Raw genomic sequence first — 17643 nt, forward strand, 5'->3', positions numbered from 1 at the left:
TAAAATACAATTAAAATAAGTGATAATGGTTATGTTTCGCTATCAGCTCCTAAAAGCAAAACAGTGAAGTCTAAACCAATCAGGCATAACATTATGAGCAGTGAGAGGTGAAGTGAATAAGACCTCATCATGGCACCTGTTAGTGGGTGGGATATATTAGGCAGCAAGTGAACATTTTGTCCTCAAAGTTGATGTGTTAGAAGCAGGAAAAATGGACAAGTCTAAGGATTTGAGCGAGTTTGACGAAGGGCCGAATTGTGATGGCTAGACCACTGGATCAGAGCATCTCCAAAACTGCAGCTCTTGTGGGGTGTTTCCGGTCTGCAGTGGTCAGTATCTATCAAAAGTGGTCCAAGGAAGGAACAGTGGTGAACCGGCGACAGGGTCATGGGCGGTCAAGGCTCACTGATGTACGTGGGGAGCGAAGGCTGGCCCGTGTGATCCGATCCAACAGACGAGCTACTGTTGCTCAAATTGCTGAAGAAGTTAATGCTGGTTCTGATAGAAAGGGGTCAGAATACACAGTGCAGGACGGGTCAGGGCTGTTTTGGCAGCAAAAGGGGGACCAACACAATATTAGGCAGGTGGTCATAATGTTATGCCTGATCAGTGTGCCTTAACGCACACAGTGATTTTATCTCTGCAGGTTAAGTCGCTGTACTATGAAGTGGTCAGTAGGCATGGCTACTACTGATTGCCATAGAAATAACGTTTATCGGTGGGTGATGCATCTAGCATTGCGCTTGATGAAATATCTTGCTGTGTGGAGATGTTGGTGCACATACTGGACTCCCAGAATGCAATGCACCTATAGGAGCAAAGTGTACAGATAAGCAGGTGAGAGAGCTAGAGAGACTAAAGCACAGCATTGTGGGTAATTTAGGAACCATTGGTTGAAGTGAATATAGATTGTCATCGTCCATGACGGACGTCCAACCCATTATAAAATAAATCTTAAAACTGAAGATCACACACTAATTATAAATACTGACGTGAAAGGAGTTCAGGGTGGATTGTTCAAAAAAAAAAAAAAAAAAAATATCGATAAACATTAATCAGAACACCGTCAATGGAAATGTTAGAGCAATTCTAATGGCTTCCATTAACTCTTTAAAGCATTACATAATGATTAGAAAACCATTAGAGCAGTTCACATCAGGAAGTGTTTTATAACAGCTTGAGAGGGAGAGAGAGAGAGAGAGCGAGAGCGAGAGAGACAGAGAGAAATGAGAGAAACAGCAGTCTAGACAGAGAGAGAGAGAAACAGTAGGCGAGAGAGAGCAAGAGAGAGAGCAAGAGAGAGAGCAAGAGAGAGAGAAACAGCAGTACAGAGAGAGAGAGAGAGAAACAGTAGTAGAGAGAGAAAGAAACAGCAAGAGAGAAAGAAACAGCAGTAGAGAATAAGAGAGAGAAAGGGGTATAGAACAGCAGTTGAGAGAGAGAGAGAGAGAGAAACAGCAGTAGAGAGAGAGAGAGAACAGCAGTAGAGAGAGAAACAGTAGTAGAGAGAGAGAATAGCATTAGAGAGAGAGAGAACAGCAGTAGAGAGAGAGAAACAGCAGTAGAGAGAGAAACAGTAGTAGAGAGAGAGAAACAGTAGTAGAGAGAGAGAATAGCATTAGAGAGAGAGAGAACAGCAGTAGAGAGAGAAACAGTAGTAGAGAGAGAGAGAAACAGTAGTAGAGAGAGACAGTAGTAGAGAGAGACAGTAGTAGAGAGAGACAGTAGTAGAGAGAGACAGTAGTAGAGAGAGAGAGAACAACAGTAGAGAAACAGTAGTAAAGAGAGAACAGCAGTAGAGAGAGAGAGAGAGAACAGCAGTAGAGAGAGAGAGAGAGAGAGAGAACAGCAGGAGAGAGAGAGAGCGCGAGAGCACATAATGAAATGGAAAGCGTTAGTCCCTCACACTCCGGTGATTATCTAATTGCTAAGACTGAACTCCTGATCAATTCTGCGAGTTACGTATTTGATGGTAGAGAAGTCGATATCTGCATTTCCACTCGGCTCACAGATTGTTGTTTACTTCCATCAGAGATCCATTCACAAACGTAATCACGGCTCTACATCACTGATAACAGGACAACCTTTCAGAAATGACGGGTTCGGCCGCGCCCGCGCTCGATTACACGACTCGTTTTAATTACGCTGGTGGGAATTATTTATAGGCTACAGTGCGGAGAAAAAAACACTTTTATTGAAAGCGACAGAAGCAGGGTAACCATGGCGACGGGCATATAATTGGTATGTTGGTGGGCATTTAGAAGAAGGGAAAAAGGCTTCCAATTAAAACGGTGATGAGCTTTCGATTTAGATAATTAAACATATACAAAGCTTTCATTGTTAAAAAAAACTGGTGATTAGTCGTGGAACACAACGATAACAGAGGACAGATATGGAAAAATCATTTTGTTGGCGATTATTTTCTGACGCAATATTTTTTGTGTGTGTGTTAATAAGAATGTGTGTAATTGTACTTTGTATACATATACACAGATTCGGACACTGTGATGGAAATGGAAATGAAGTGAATAGAGAGAGTGATCGCACTTTATAAGACGCCGTGTGCTTTACCAGAGGAGCCGGATGGAGGCGGAGCTCCAGATTTCTGCCACAGCGTAGCCTCTGCAGCTAAGCGCCTCACGTACACGTCCGTTACGTTGAGCAGGATGTTCTCCGGCTTGATGTCCGTGTGAATGATCTTGCACTTGGTGTGCAGGTAATCCAGACCTTGAAGAACCTAGGCAGAAGGAAGCAGAGTTGATTCATAAACCGTTTTCTTTTTTCCTTTGCATCATTTGCATGAAGCCCATTTTACACCAAAAGTGTTATGGACTATGCACACCTGGAAGTGGAGGAGAGGGAAGGAGAAGAAGAAAAAGAACGAGAAGTAGAAGAAGAAGATGAAGAAAGAGGAGGAGAAGATGGTGAGAAGAAGGAGGAGGAGGAGGAGAAGAAAGAGGAGGAGGAGCAGAAGGAGGAGGAGAAGAAGGAGGAGGAGGAGCAGATGAACTGAATGCATTGAATGATATCATTTACACATTCAGCGATGTGTTGATGAATCGGCATGTCAGGAGAAACAGAGTGCATGTTTTCTCGACTCTTACATTAACCGCCGTTAGCTTAGTGTTTTGATGCGATATTCCCAAGGACACTGAACCTTCCATTACATAAATAAATGCTAGCATAAATGATGAACAGTTTGCTTCATCAGTTTAGTCAAGGTCTTAACTGACGAACCAAACTGTTTGCATCTTTTGTGTAACACATTATTTTAATATTTATATTTATTTTATTGTGTATTGAAGTGGAAGAGAGGGAAGAAGAATTAGAAGTAGAATGAGGAGGAGAAGGAGAAGAAGAAGGAAGAGGAGGAGAAGAGGAAGGAGAAAATGAATGAGAATGAGAAGGAGAAGAAAGACAAGAGGAAGGAGGAGAAGGAGAAGGAGGAGAATAGGAAGGAAAAGAGGAAGGAGTAGGAGAAGGAGGAAAAGGAGAAGAAGCAGAAGAAGGAGAAGCAGGTGAAGGAGATGGAGGAGAAGGAGAAGAGAAAGGAAAAGAGGAAGGAGTAGGAGAAGGAGGAAAAGGAGAAGAAGCAGAAGAAGGAGAAGCAGGTGAAGGAGATGGAGGAGAAGGAGAAGAGAAAGGAAAAGAGGAAGGAGTAGGAGAAGGAGGAAAAGGAGAAGAAGCAGAAGAAGGAGAAGCAGGTGAAGGAGATGGAGGAGAAGGAGAAGAGAAAGGAAAAGAGGAAGGAGTAGGAGAAGGAGGAAAAGGAGAAGAAGCAGAAGAAGGAGAAGCAGGTGAAGGAGATGGAGGAGAAGGAGAAGAAGAAGGAAGAGGAGGAGAAGGAGGAGAAGAGGAAGGAGAAAATGAATGAGAATGAGAAGGAGAAGAAAGACAAGAGGAACGAGGAGAAGGAGAAGGAGGAGAATAGGAAGGAAAAGAGGAAGGAGTAGGAGAAGGAGGAAAAGGAGAAGAAGCAGAAAAGGAGAAGCAGGTGAAGGAGATGGAGGAGAAGGAGAAGAGAAAGGAAAAGAGGAAGGAGTAGGAGAAGGAGGAAAAGGAGAAGAAGCAGAAGAAGGAGAAGCAGGTGAAGGAGATGGAGAAGGAGGAGAGAAAGGAAAAGAGGAAGGAGAAGGAGGAGAAGAAGGAGAAGCAGGTGAAGGAGATGGAGAAGGAGGAGAGAAAGGAAAAGAGGAAGGAGAAGGAGGAGAAGGAGAAGAAGAAAGAAGAAGGAGAAGGAGAACGAAAAGAAGGAGGAGAAGAAGGAGAAGCAGGTGAAGGAGATGGAGAAGGAGGAGAAGGAGAAGAGAAAGGAAATGAGGAAGGAGAAGGAAGAGAAGCAGGAGAAAATTGTAATTAAACTTTGTGGGTTCTGAGCATGTAGAAGGCAGAGTCGTACCTGACGGAGGATGCTCTTCACACACACCAGAGGAACACCCATGTAGTTGGACTTGATAATCCATTTAAGCAGCTGGTGCCCGAGCACCTCCAGCACCATACACACATCTTATTATTCAGAGAGTCAAGGTCATTACTGTCCTGCAGCGCATGCTTAATGGGGTTAAAGTCGAGTTATTAGACTAACAGGCTTACATGAACTCTACATGCACGAATCTACAGCAAGAGATCGCGAGCGACCGAGGGATACGGACACCGTTGATTCCGGATATCTTGAAATCGTCAATGAGCTGAACGACCATCTCCCGTTTAGGGTCTGTAGGGTCGCTGTCTCGAACCTGTTCAACAGAGGAACGGGGGGAAAAAAAGCTAATTTTAATGTCAGTATTTAATCCTCTGATAAATAATATAGATATAAAAAGTAATAATAAATTAAACAGATTAGTAACATGAACAGATTTTACTCTCCTTTATTTTAATTCTTCTCTAAACACCAGCCTCTCTTTATGTATCTCTCTTGAAATTAATGACACAAAAGAATGCAAATGCTAATTAAACATTCCTTTGCAGATAATATAGAAATCAACAATGTATATAAAATCATTTATTCTCGGTTTATTCGTATAAATTCTCGCGAATGAGATGTTACTATAGAAACAATAACATATTACCTGAACAAACAACAAAATAGTTGAAGACAAAAGCACAGACCATCAGAATCAAGACCTTGACAGCGCTGTAGCATAAGTATGAGAAGGTGTGGGGATTTTTTTTCAATGCTAATTCAATGCTATACAGTACTTTAGCTGAACCACACAATTATCTATAAGTGGAGTTCTGACAGCAGTTCTGATCAATAAGGAATACAGGAAGGTCATCACTCTTACAGTAGAGTGCAGGGCGAGTTACATTTCTGTTATTGCCAAATGGTTATGGTTGGGTTTCGGACATGATGACCTACTTGACCTACTGATGACCATGCTGGAGCCGAGCCATCAACTTTGATTTAAAACAAACATGATGGCTAAAGAGTTTCCTTCACACACGGTTCACACTTACACATTTCAGTAATTTAATCTCATCCAGCGCAGTCTCTGTGTAATGTGGCGCACTCTTAACCACCTTCAGGGCCACGAATCGCTTCCTCCTAGACACACAAGCAACAACAACAGCTAAAATTTACAGAAAAGCATACAGTATATTAAAAGTGATATATGTAAAACAATAACAGAAACAAGTACACCTACAAAGAAACAAGCTCATTTATTTGAATATCCCATCTGACCACCATTATGAATACAAATACACCATATTGCCAAAAGTTTTGGGACACCCCTCCAAATCATTCAATTCAGACATCTTGGACAATTTCATGCTCCCAGCTTTGTGGGAACAGTTTGAGGATGACCCCTTCCTGTTCCAACATGACTGTACACCAGTGATCAAAGCAAGGTCCATAAAGACATGGATGAGCGAGTTTGGTGTGGAGGAACTTTACAGAGTCCTGACCTCAACCTGATAAAACACCTTTGGGATGAATTAGAGCGGAGACTGTGAGCCAAGGCTTCTCATCCAACATCAGTGCCTGACCTCACATATGGACTTCTAGAGGAATGGTCAAAAATTCCCATAAACACACTCCTAATCCTTGTGGAAAGCCTTCCCAGAAGAGTTGAAGCTGTTATAGCTGCAAAGGGCAGGACAACTCCATATTATATTCATGTGCAGGTAAAGGCAGGCGTCCCAACACTTTTGGCAATATAGTGTACGCAGTCTCTGCTCTAATTCATCCCAAGGGTTGAGGTCAGGACCCTGTGAAGTTTCTCCACATCAAACTCGCTCATCATATTAGGAAGGAAGGGGTCAAGAGTTCCTTTCACTAGAAATAAGAAGCCTAGCCCAACCCCGGAATTCAATCATTTGGAGGGGTGTCCCAAAAATTTTCTCTGAATTTAATGCAATATGAAACTCGTATGTTTCTCAGATCATCATGGCTCAGGCATGAACTGCTACTCAGCAGGTTAATAACATACATCTTCCGAAGAAAAGGAAAACAGATATAGCCTACAGGAAAATATAGAACAGTCTGTTAGCAGAGTTGAACTGGATCCCACCTTGGAGCTTAGCTGTGAACTGGTTAGATAATGAGCCGCCGTCGTGATGCCGTGAAGCATGAATTAATCTCATTAAGAGTTAGCTCATTAACTCCAAGGATTCCAATTCACGATATGCGCAGGTGCTAAGACGAAAATATTAACGGAATTGCACCATGAATACCTAGCACACGTCTGCGGATGAGACGGGCTTGACAGGTGATTAATACAAAATGATGTTTAACTGCGATCTGGAGAAATGTTTGCTTTTACTGAACAGCCAGCTGAGTGTACAGTCTTACTTTATACAGCTGATATAAAATGAAAATAAGGGCATGTCAGGTCTGCAGTTCGGTTCTCCCTTATGACATACGCATATAATATAAAACATGAAGACACTTTTATTACTCACGGTGATCCAATTCAAACAACTTGTCTGGCCAAATGAGAACTCAGCATACCTCAATACATGAAAATAAAATTGTACAATATCTACAATATGCAATTAAAAAAATTTAAATGGTGCTGCAAGGCTCATTGCACACTGTGCTTTTTATTGCTAAACATACACATGCTTTTTGTTATTTATTAGCTTGAAAAACGTGAATGCATCTTTCACATCACACGTCCTTTCCCCTTCGGTGAGCTACAGTTCCTGCTAGACAAAACGTTTCCGCTTTTGGTTTATATCGCTGTATGTGTGGTTTTTCACTACAGCGAGAGGCCTGTAACTCCTACGACTAAACTGTAGATACTAGCACCTCTGTGATATTCATCTCAGACGTCTGGCCCAGACTGGTGACCCGACACTCTCAAGGCTCTCAATCTTACTCTGGAACATCTAACGATTTTATGTAACACATACGGTACTGAGAAGTCGTCCTAGGCACTTGCAAGGAAATAAACAATATAATACAAAAGATATTTCTAAATATTGTACACAGCAGCAGACAGGAATTAATATACAGGAACTAATCAAAGTCAATATCTGGCTATTTCTTTCTTTATTTTCTTATATAAAAAGTATCTATAACTCGTATTATTTCTTACTAATGATGTGTTGACAACTGTTTTGTTTTATAAAACCCAATTTAAAAAAAAGATTAATTAATAAAAAAAATAAAATAAAATAAAAATAATTAAATTAAAATGTCTATACCAATGTTTGGTGTGACAACCATTTGCTTTTTGGGTTTTTTTTTTGTTTTTTTAAATAATGGTCTCGGATACGTTTTACAGAAACCTTGAAGAATCGGCGACAGTCCTTCCGGAGACGTTTTTGATCTGCTTCTATTTTTTAGGCAGTGAAACCTACCAGCTTTCAGTGTTGTCTGAACTGTGGTTTGATGCATAATGTTTTAATATAAATATATAATAATATAAATATATTTATGTAGCATTTTTTGTTGTTGTTGAAAATATTTAAAATTGCAAAATTCTGTATGAATCAACACCCCTTAGAGCTACTATGGGAGACCGATTTGGAGAGGAAATTTGGCACAAAATAATACAGGGAACTTTCTCATCATCCATATGCCTTAGACGTACTGTAGTACAACTCAAAATTGTTCACCGTCTGCACTGGTCTAAGGTCAGAATTTCTAAGATTAGGGCTGACAAAGACCCCACGTGTGATTGATGTAGGCAGGCTCCCTCCACTCTGCTGCATGTTTTGGACATGTCCAGGGCTTTACATGTTTTGGAATTAATATTTCTGAGACCTTTTCTGGAGTATTTGGAGAGGTAGTAGAACCATACCCCTTTATCAGTTCTCTTTTGGTCAAGAGACTGATACTGTTTAAATGGAAGGACCCTATTCCACCGACACATAGCCAATGGATAAGGGAAGTCACGCGCCAAATTTAAGTCGGAGAAAATCAGATATAAAGTCAGAGGGTCTATTTTATAATATCCAGCAGCCTTTCATAACTTTTGTTAAGGAAATGGAAGCAGACAACTTGTAAAGGGGAACTTGTAGTATATTAAGTTTTTTTTACGGACGCTTGATGATATGTATATTGTCTGTGTGTTGGGGGGATAGGGGGTTAGTTATATGTGTTTTTATATTCTGTATAACGTGAAAACAAGAAAGAAATTGAAAACTTTTGGAATTTCAACTTTGGAAAAACGAAACGCAAAATCGTGTGCCTAAGCTTTTCGCACACTGCTAACAGGACAGTACGAGTAGCAGGATAATGACCTTAATGCGATTAGTGACGGACTAGCACAGTTTAGTGATTAGCTTTTAGCACTCAAGAACGGATTACTCACTGAAGATCCCAGCAAAGCCACACGGTAGAGAAGTGACCCCACCCGAGCTTCCTGACTACGTGATATCTGCCATTAAACAGGTCTCCGATCTTCACTGGGTAATAACCTCCTAAAGGACAGAAAATTAATAATAAACAAAAACAAATGAACAATAATAACACTAAGATTATAGACATTATTACACTGTAAATTCCAACAGGAACCAAGCAGTCTGCAGGCATTTAATTAATAATAAAATGTGCCAAATTGAGGAATAAAAGAGTTCAGGATGTGCTGTTATTGAAAACTGTATGTGTTTGTTTGTTTGTTTATTCAGCTATGGTAACAGTAGCTCCACTTCATGTTGGCCGCATCTAGCCACCCCCTCCTTTGATTTTATTCCAAAAACGCGTGCCTTGTCATGTTTTATTCCTTGCATATCAGAGTTATAAATAGTGACTTACATCACCGCTGGTAATGTTACATGCAGCAAGATGTTGGTGTACTCATCTAGTGGCTCGAAGACACGCTTTGATGTATTGCTCATCCGTCTACGTGCGACACTCAAATCTCAAACAAAGCAGCATTGAATAAAATTAAGATCTGTCCCTCCATAATCTCTGTGGCTTAACAGCTCAACTTGTCCAAGGCATCACTAGTGCAATCCATGTCCTAGGTATGGAAAAAATGAGTCTGTCCAGGTGAGAGCCCTGGCGTTTACTGTACCTTTGCAGTAATCTGCAGGATTCTCCTGCTCTTCATCATCGGATCCGAGGAGTTCTGCTGGGGGCGGGGTGAAATCGGGCGGGGGCGGACTGAGAGCCTGAGGCGGGGTTGCTGGATTGGATGGGAAGGTCTGAGTGGGCGGGGTTGTGGAGAAAGCAGAAGGTAGGCCCAGTGAAGGAGGTATCGAAGCGCTAGATGTTTCTGGTGATGAGAGTATGTAGGGAGAAGGAAGAGCTGTAACGGGAACGGTGATCGGGGCGGAGTGGTGGACAGGCGCTGTGGGCTGGAGGTCTGGATCTACTGGCTGAAGGTCTGGAGCTACGGCTTGGAGGTCTGGAGTCACGGGCTGAAGGTCTGGAGGACTTTGGGAGAGGTTTAGAGGAGGAGAGGGTGGTGTGTCTGGGGGAGTGGTGGCTCTGTGAATAGTAAGGATGTGGCACACTTCATCTGAGGTCTGGATCTGGGGCCTGTGATTGGCACAGACAGAAAGACGGGTGTCAAACTTACATAGTATATACTTTTGCATTTACATTTCTGTCATTTAGCAGAGGCCCTTATCCAGAGCGATTTACATTTTCATCTCATTTTATACAAATGAACAATTCAGGGTTAAGGGCCAATCTCAGGGGCCCAGAAGTGTCTCGCAACCTTCTGGATCAGTTATCTAACACCTTTACCACTAAGCTAGCACATCCTCTTTGAGTGTTTTCCCGGTTGTTTCGTAAACCAATAAAACATCAACTCCTCTTAAATGTGTTGGTTTATCACCATTTAATCAGGGAGTCACAAACAAAATAAGCTGTCTGAGGAAAAGACTCAGAAAAGAATTCAGATTGTTAACATTTTGTCAGAAGTAAATATTCTGTTTACAGCTTTGAGCTTGTTTAGTACCCAGTGTTCCCTCTAGCGGATTAACAAAGACTATTTTGTTTTCAAATCAATTAAAGCCTAGGCGACGATTCTTATTCATGTCTACACCCTGATACACCCAGATCACTCCTTTTTCTTCTGTCTTGGACCTGGAGACATGTCTACTATTCAATACTGCAACGATCTTTTTTTTTTAAAAAAAAATCCTTAAATAAAGACGCACTAAGAGATGAATCTCAATCTTATAGCATTCATTTAAGAAATGAAAAGGAGAAATGGAGAAAACAGGAACACGTTGTGAGGTGCAAGACACAGCGCGAGCTGCTTAGAGCCTCTCAGTGAGCTCCACTCTTCAGCCTGATTTAAAGTCATTTTCACACCAGCATGCGCTCTTCTTCCTCCTCCTCCTCTCTTCCCTCAAAGCAGCACTTTGTATCTGAGAGACATTATGAAGAAATATGCTACAGAGATGAAAGCAATTACTATTTCCATAGTTACAGAGACTACTCTGATTGATGGGCCTTGCTTTAGGACTGTGGGTAGCGTAATGTTCACTGAGGTTTCTGGAATTAAGTAGGTTTTATAGGAAACGGAGTTGAAATTAGACTTTGATTAGACCGAGTGCTGGCTTCTGGAGTGTACGCCATTGCTTAGGAATCTCATAGCTCAAGGTAAGACAGTCTTGCAAGGAATGGCAATATTCCAACACTGATAACAAGAAAAAACTGTAGCACAATAAGTTTAACAAATAATTTGATCATAAAGCCCTGGGTGGAAGAGACGGCTGGGCTTTCTGTTTGCCACGACTCGTGCCAAGCAGCATTAAGAAAACAGAAAGCGTAAACAACCGCTCTTTCACATTGGGCGTCCTTTCCCCTTCGGTGAATCTTTTGATTTGTGAGTGTCGTTTGGTCTGACTCTTGCTTTATCTCGCTGTAGCACGGGAGAAATCGTAAATCCTACGGCTAAACGTTGTTGATGCTGACACCTCTGCTACTTAATAAAATCGATTATTCAGGAACGACGCACTTAATTCCTGAACCTTCCTGCTCATCTCATTACAAACCCTGCAATAAGCTGAATGTATTTTTCCTTTAAATAACTACAATTATAGTCAAAGAAAAGTTTTCAAGTTTCATCAATCCCCCAAAAAAAAATGAAACACATCAATTGAAATGAAGCCAAAAACAACATCTTCATTTAAGATAAAGCCAAATAATGCTACTGATTCAATGGTGTCGTATAAACAGAGGGCAGGGCAGTGAGAGTAAACGAACACCTCACCTGATTTGAGTGAATTGAGTGCTCAGTTATTATTCATATCATTAAACATTTTACTGGTATAGCAGTGAGTCAAAATATTGTCCATTTCTGTCTTTCAGCCTTTACTTTTAACATTCATTTCATGTTCCCAGCTGTCTGTGCTCTTGACCTTTGTGGGCGTGGCTATACGCAAATTTGGGAACACCCCGTACAGGTGATTGACATCTGCATGCAAGTTCAAAGAAAATCAGCAGAAAATTTTAGTTGTGGTTTAACTTATGCAAAACATTTACACACAGATTGTTGAGAAATCTATTGTTAATCTGTACTATTTCTGTAATGGTCCTACACCTACAAACACCCTTGAAGACCCGACCCGACCCTGCCCTGCTGTCTGTTTCCGCTTTCAATACAGCGCCAATACTAGAGATCGTTGATATCAAGACCCCCAAATGTCCTATTGCAGTTATGTGAAAGAAAGCATGATAAAGACCGAAAGAGCAGTCACTCGTGGCAAAAAAATAAATACATCAGGTCGGAAAATATGATCAAATCAACCCAGAGTCTCAAGGCAGTGTTCAGTCCTGACTTCGATACTTAGCATCGAATTGGTGCATGTCGATGTTTTATTTTTATTTCTTAAACATATGTACATTATGCAACAGTATGAGTCACCAGTGCTCCTGATCAGTCTGATGGCTGTGCTTTTCATAAGTATTGTTCAGGTTACATTAAAATAGACACAGATGGAGAGAAGGGGAGGGAGGCCATGAGTCAGTGTGCATATGTGGTGAAGTGAGTCCCCTCCACCGGCTGGAGATATTTTTAGCACACACTCATACACAGCAAGGAAAAAAAAAAAAAAATCTGGGCCATGTTCTGCTATATGCGTGTGTGTGTGTGTGTGTGTGTGTGTGTGTGTGTGTTAAGGATACTTACCCGAGCTCCACACTAGGAATCACCTCTGTGGTCGCTTTGCGGTGTTTCTTCTTCTTTTTCGGCTTTTTTGGTCGGTTGTTCTGCGGGATTGTGTTACCGCTGGACACTGCCATCAATTACACACACACACACACACACACACAGATTGTGTTAGTACCGTTAGCTCACTGCAATTCCCTATCACACTGGGCCCCGTCCTGAATCGCTTCCATACAACAAGCGTAGTGCACTAGCTATGACGTATCCGCCATTACAACCATGCCTACGTAGGGCACAGGTGTAGAGCGCACAGTGCTATTTGGGATTCTACCCCGTGTAGCGGCGAACCAAGATACTGACAGTCTCGAGGAATAATCTAATCTACAAAATAAGGCCGGTTTAAATCAATATACTTACTTATTTCACATTTTCCTAAGGCTTCGCCGTCATTTGTCAGATTATCGTGAAGAATTAAGAGACGCTGCGCACTGCTGGCTAAGCTAACTAGCTCGCTAGCGGTGCCCGAATGAAGCGTTAGCCTCTTCATATGTAAACTGCTAGCTGAGATTTTTCAGAGTAAACTTCTCGCATAAAACGACTAAAGCAAACGCCGGCACTGTGGTTTCGTTTGAAACGACACTGTACGCGAGGGGAGACCAAAAACAAAATCACGTAAAGTGTTTGGTTTTAAAACTCTCACCGTCAGTCGATATCATCGGGACAGCTGTCACCGCGCGCACGCGTTTCTTGGGCTCAATTGGCGCATGCGCAGTGGAGGAGGGCTAGGGAGAGACAGGTGGGTCTGAGTGGCCATTAATAAATGTGTTTCATAACCACACGAGTAACGACAGGCCATATGTCCATCCATCCATCCATTTAAATCAAGCAGACAGAAATGATAAGAGCCAAGTCAGACTCAATTAGAAACACATTCATTCGTTTTCATTAAATATGATACAAATACAGCTTACACTATGTTGCCAAAAGTTTTGGGACACTCCTCCAAATCACTGAGTTCAGGTGTTGTTTTTCAGGGGTTGGGCTCGGCCCCTTAGTTCCAGTGAAAGGAACTCTTAATGCTTCAGCTTCATACCAAGACATTTTGGACAATTTCATGTTCCAACTTTAACCTGATAGAACACCTTTGGGGTGAATTAGAGAACTGGGACATCTGCCTTTACATGCACATGAATGTAATATGGAGTTGGCCCGCCCTTTGCAGCTATAACAGCTTCTACTCTTCTGGGGAGGCTTTCTACAAGGATTTGGAGTGTGTTTATGGGAATTTTTGACCATTACTCTAGGAGCGCATTTGTGAGGTCAGGCACTGATGTTGGACAAGAAGGTCTGGCTCGCAGTCTCCGGCATCTAATTCATCCCAAAGGTGTTTCATCAGGTTGAGGTCAGGACTCAAGTTCCTCCACACCAAACTCACTCATCCATGTCTTTATGGATCTTGCTTTGTGTACAGTCATGTTGGAACAGGAAGGGGTCATCCTTAAACTGTTCCCACAAAGCTGGAAGCATGAATTTGTCCAAAAGGTCTTGGTATGCTGAAGCATTAAGAGTTCCATGCACAGACAGTAACCTGACCTTGGAGCTGTGAGGCAGCATCACTACTGTCTGCACCGCCTTGTCCTTCTCATCTGCATAAATAAAAAATAAAAATAAACCAGAGCACTAAACGGGTGGTGGAGAGGGCAGTATTGATCCTAAAGTCTGCATCTTCTCTCCTGTGTCTGTCTGGCTTCCTTTCACTATCTGGAAAGATAAATCTCCCATAACCTGTATAGCTCATCTGCTGCATTTCTAGAACAATCTCTTTTGTGCTATGACCAGCAAATGTAGTATTAATGTTGATGTCTCATGACCCTACATGTTTAAATAAACATCCTCTGTATCATTTGTTATTTTGACCACTACATTTTGCAGTCATGTATTCTACAAATACAGATTTGTCTTATGCACAATAAAGTGTTGCTACTCCGTACACTGGTCATTTGGAATAAACCGGAGAAAGAGGTAGAAAGAAGCCTCTAAAATCCTACAAAAGTCTGTTCACAGGTTGTCATTAAAACATGGATCAGTTTTAAATGTCTGAGGAAACATTAAACAGAGCGTGGAGAAGGAGAAAATGTGGTAGTTAAGAAAGTCAGGCATGAAGTCTTCTGGGTGATTGGTGGGCGTGGCCAAGTGAGATAATTGAATATTAATTTGCATACGGACCCGTTTCTAAGTAGAAGCTCCTCCCACACGCCGGATGTTCGGCTCGCGCTGCGGCTCTGGCTTTGCTGTTGGGGTTTGTGCGCTCTTCTCGGACTACTGATTTTTACTTTTACTTTTTTTTTTTTTTTTTTTAGTATTTTGCAAAGTGCATGTAAAAAAGACAACAACGACGCTGTCTATCCTACACTGTGGAAGGGACCGAAAACTCGGCAGTGGACAAGGAATAAAGTAAGTGGGCGATGTGCGCGTGAGGGCAATTCATTCAGATCAAGACTGAAATATACATTTTAGGACATTGTAATAAATCACCTTAAAATCACTATCATCTAAAGCATTATTATGTAATCTAAAGCATTATGACGTAAACTTCTAGAGCTATCTAGGCTGTTTATCGTTTTCAAGCGTATTAAATAAACAAACAAACAAACAAATAAAGCGCCAGATTCCACTGAATGCTTTATTATTATTATTTTTAATTGTTTGTATGTTTGTTGCATTATACAGCAGTCCTAAACTGTGTAGCTATACATTTTGTTTATTCAGAAATAATTTTCTCTAAACATTTGTCTTTACATTTTATTTCCAGGCACACTGTTATAGCATTTTTTTTCCCCCCTCATGGACAATTTATTTACTTTTTAATATTTGGTAATTTTGTATTTTATTTTATTATTATTTTATTTTATTTTAAATAGATGAAATCTGAAGAATGCTTATAAGAGTTTATATAATTTATGCAAGAAAAGATTTATTTTGTCTATGATGACTGTTATTTCCATTTCCGGTATTTCCACCAGTTAGCCATTTAAACCCTCTCTAATTAGCAAGACTTAGCTGATGAGGTTTAAATGTGTGACAAGACTCAGAATAGTGAGAGAAAAATGGAAATGGTTCGACTTGAGTTTGTGAAGATTTCTTGTCATCTTGTTGCTATTAGTTACAGCGTGTTACTATCTGTACTGGATGTTCCCTTACAGCTGTACAGGGTTTTGTTAGTTTAGTGTGATATTAAAATCTTTCTCAGCTTCTTTCTGAACATTCAGTCTTTTATTTTTCAAGTTTTCAGCTTTTAAACCAGCTCACTGAAGCCTGAAAGAGGCAACCAAAGAGAAAGATGCTAGCTTCTTTTTTTTTTGCCTGTTCCCACTAATAAACAACAACAAGAACAAAATTTTGCACCTTTAAAGATTACAAAAATTACCTGGAAACTACACTGACCAGGCATAACATTATGACCACCTGCCTAATATTGTGTCGGTCCCCCTTTTGCTGCCAAAACAGCCCTGACCCGTCCTGCACTGTGTATTCTGACACCTTTCTATCAGAACCAGCATTAACTTCTTCAGCAATTTGAGCAACAGTAGCTCGTCTGTTGGATCGGACCACTCCCTATGTGCATCAACGAGCCTTGGCTGCCCATGACCCTGTCACCGGTTCACCACTGTTTCTGCCTTGGACCACATTTGATAGATACTGACCACTGCAGACCGGGAACACCCCACAAGAGCTGCAGTTTTGGAGATGCTCTGATCCAGTGGTCTAGCCATCACAATTCGGCCCTTCATCAAACTCGCTCAAATCCTTACTCTTGCCCATTTTTCCTGCTTCTAACACATCAACTTTGAGGACAAAATGTTCACTTGCTGCCTAATATATCCCACCCACTAACAGGTGCCATGATGAGGAGATCGTCAGTGTTATTCACTTCACCTCTCAGTGCTCATAATGTTATGCCTGATCGGTGTTCAGAAAAGCACATTATGTGGCTGAGAAACCTGTTTAAAGTTTCCAAACAAAAGATTTTCCTCACTGCAGAAAATGCAGAAGAGCTGACGACTAATTCAGGAGCTCACCACGTACTGAGAAGATCCATCACTTCACCAGGCTGAGGGCTGGTTTTGTTTACGATGTTGGTTTGATTTTTCCTTCTCTTATTTGTAGAGAGAATTTGTTCTATTCGCATGATGTGGTGATGATAAAAGCTTCATCATTTACTGGTTTTGTGTCTTGTCTTCAGAGACGCTCGTCATTTAATCGCCCTTGAACTTTACACTGACTCCATTACTAAAACCCTTCACTTATAACACTTTAATATACGTAATATGTAAATTACTACTGTTTTCTTTCCTGTTCTTATCTTTATTCATATTCATATATTCATCTTTATTTGTACTTTGAATATATTTTGTATACGTTTTGCATATAGAGAATATTTTATTTATTTTTCATTTATATTTTTGAATACATTTGGTACTTGTGAATATGCTTTGTGTGTGTGTATATATTTAATTTATATTTATTTTTCTTGTTATCTGAAGCAGTCTCTGGCAAAAGAATTCCCTTCGGGATTAATAAAGTTCTCTCTTATCTCCTATTCGTTGATCACTACTAATATTTTATAGGAATTATCCTATTAATTCACTTCCTGTGAATTGAATTTTTCTCAAAGCAAGAAATCGAGTTAGATTTATTATTTAAGACTGTCCTGACTTGTCTGTGTGAACTTTGTAAAAGATAAATAAATAAATAAAAATCCATCAGATGTCCAGGAATCTTTAAGGGAATCTTCTCGAACCACGGTCGGCTCTGGTTAACACGTAGCTGTTTCATGTTCGCCTTCGTGTCTTATAAACAAGGTGTCTCGCAAAAAAACCCAGGCCTAAGTGAAAAGAAGTGGCTAATCTGGCTAGCGTTTGAAGAGGGGAGATGAGGAGGTAAGACGTTGTGCATACTGATGGACCTCACTAACTCCACTCTCTCATCTTTCATACAGCAGAAGCAGCAGCAGCAGCAGCAGGCCCCCAAGACTTCTGCTGCTGCCAAATGAATTAAAGATGACTCCTCTCCCCTCCCATGCCTCTCTCTCTCTCACTCACTCTCCTTCTTTTTTGGTGTCTTC

At 41.0% G+C, this 17643-nt stretch overlaps 1 protein-coding gene across 2 annotated transcripts in view; it reads right to left on the reverse strand.

Moving 5' to 3' along the window:
- Positions 1 to 13314, reverse strand: part of srpk3 (SRSF protein kinase 3) — a 26233-nt gene extending 12919 nt beyond the window's left edge. The window contains exons 1-8 of one of the 2 annotated variants that reach the window (XM_058390073.1): positions 12936 to 13070; positions 12540 to 12645; positions 9468 to 9934; positions 8763 to 8871; positions 5458 to 5545; positions 4649 to 4736; positions 4400 to 4506; positions 2572 to 2737 (exon numbers count right to left, since the gene is read on the reverse strand). In XM_058390073.1, the coding sequence (XP_058246056.1) occupies positions 2572 to 2737; positions 4400 to 4506; positions 4649 to 4736; positions 5458 to 5545; positions 8763 to 8871; positions 9468 to 9934; positions 12540 to 12645; positions 12936 to 13065 (1261 nt within the window). In that variant the 5' untranslated portion in view covers positions 13066 to 13070. Of the gene's footprint in view, positions 1 to 2571; positions 2738 to 4399; positions 4507 to 4648; positions 4737 to 5457; positions 5546 to 8762; positions 8872 to 9467; positions 9935 to 12539; positions 12646 to 12935; positions 13071 to 13218 lie in introns of those variants that run through there. The other variant, XM_058390074.1, reaches the window with a different exon arrangement.
- Between the last annotated feature and the right edge of the window lie 4329 nt (positions 13315 to 17643).

The sequence above is a fragment of the Hemibagrus wyckioides genome, linkage group LG05 (assembly GCF_019097595.1).
Source record: "Hemibagrus wyckioides isolate EC202008001 linkage group LG05, SWU_Hwy_1.0, whole genome shotgun sequence".
NCBI lineage: Eukaryota > Metazoa > Chordata > Actinopteri > Siluriformes > Bagridae > Hemibagrus > Hemibagrus wyckioides.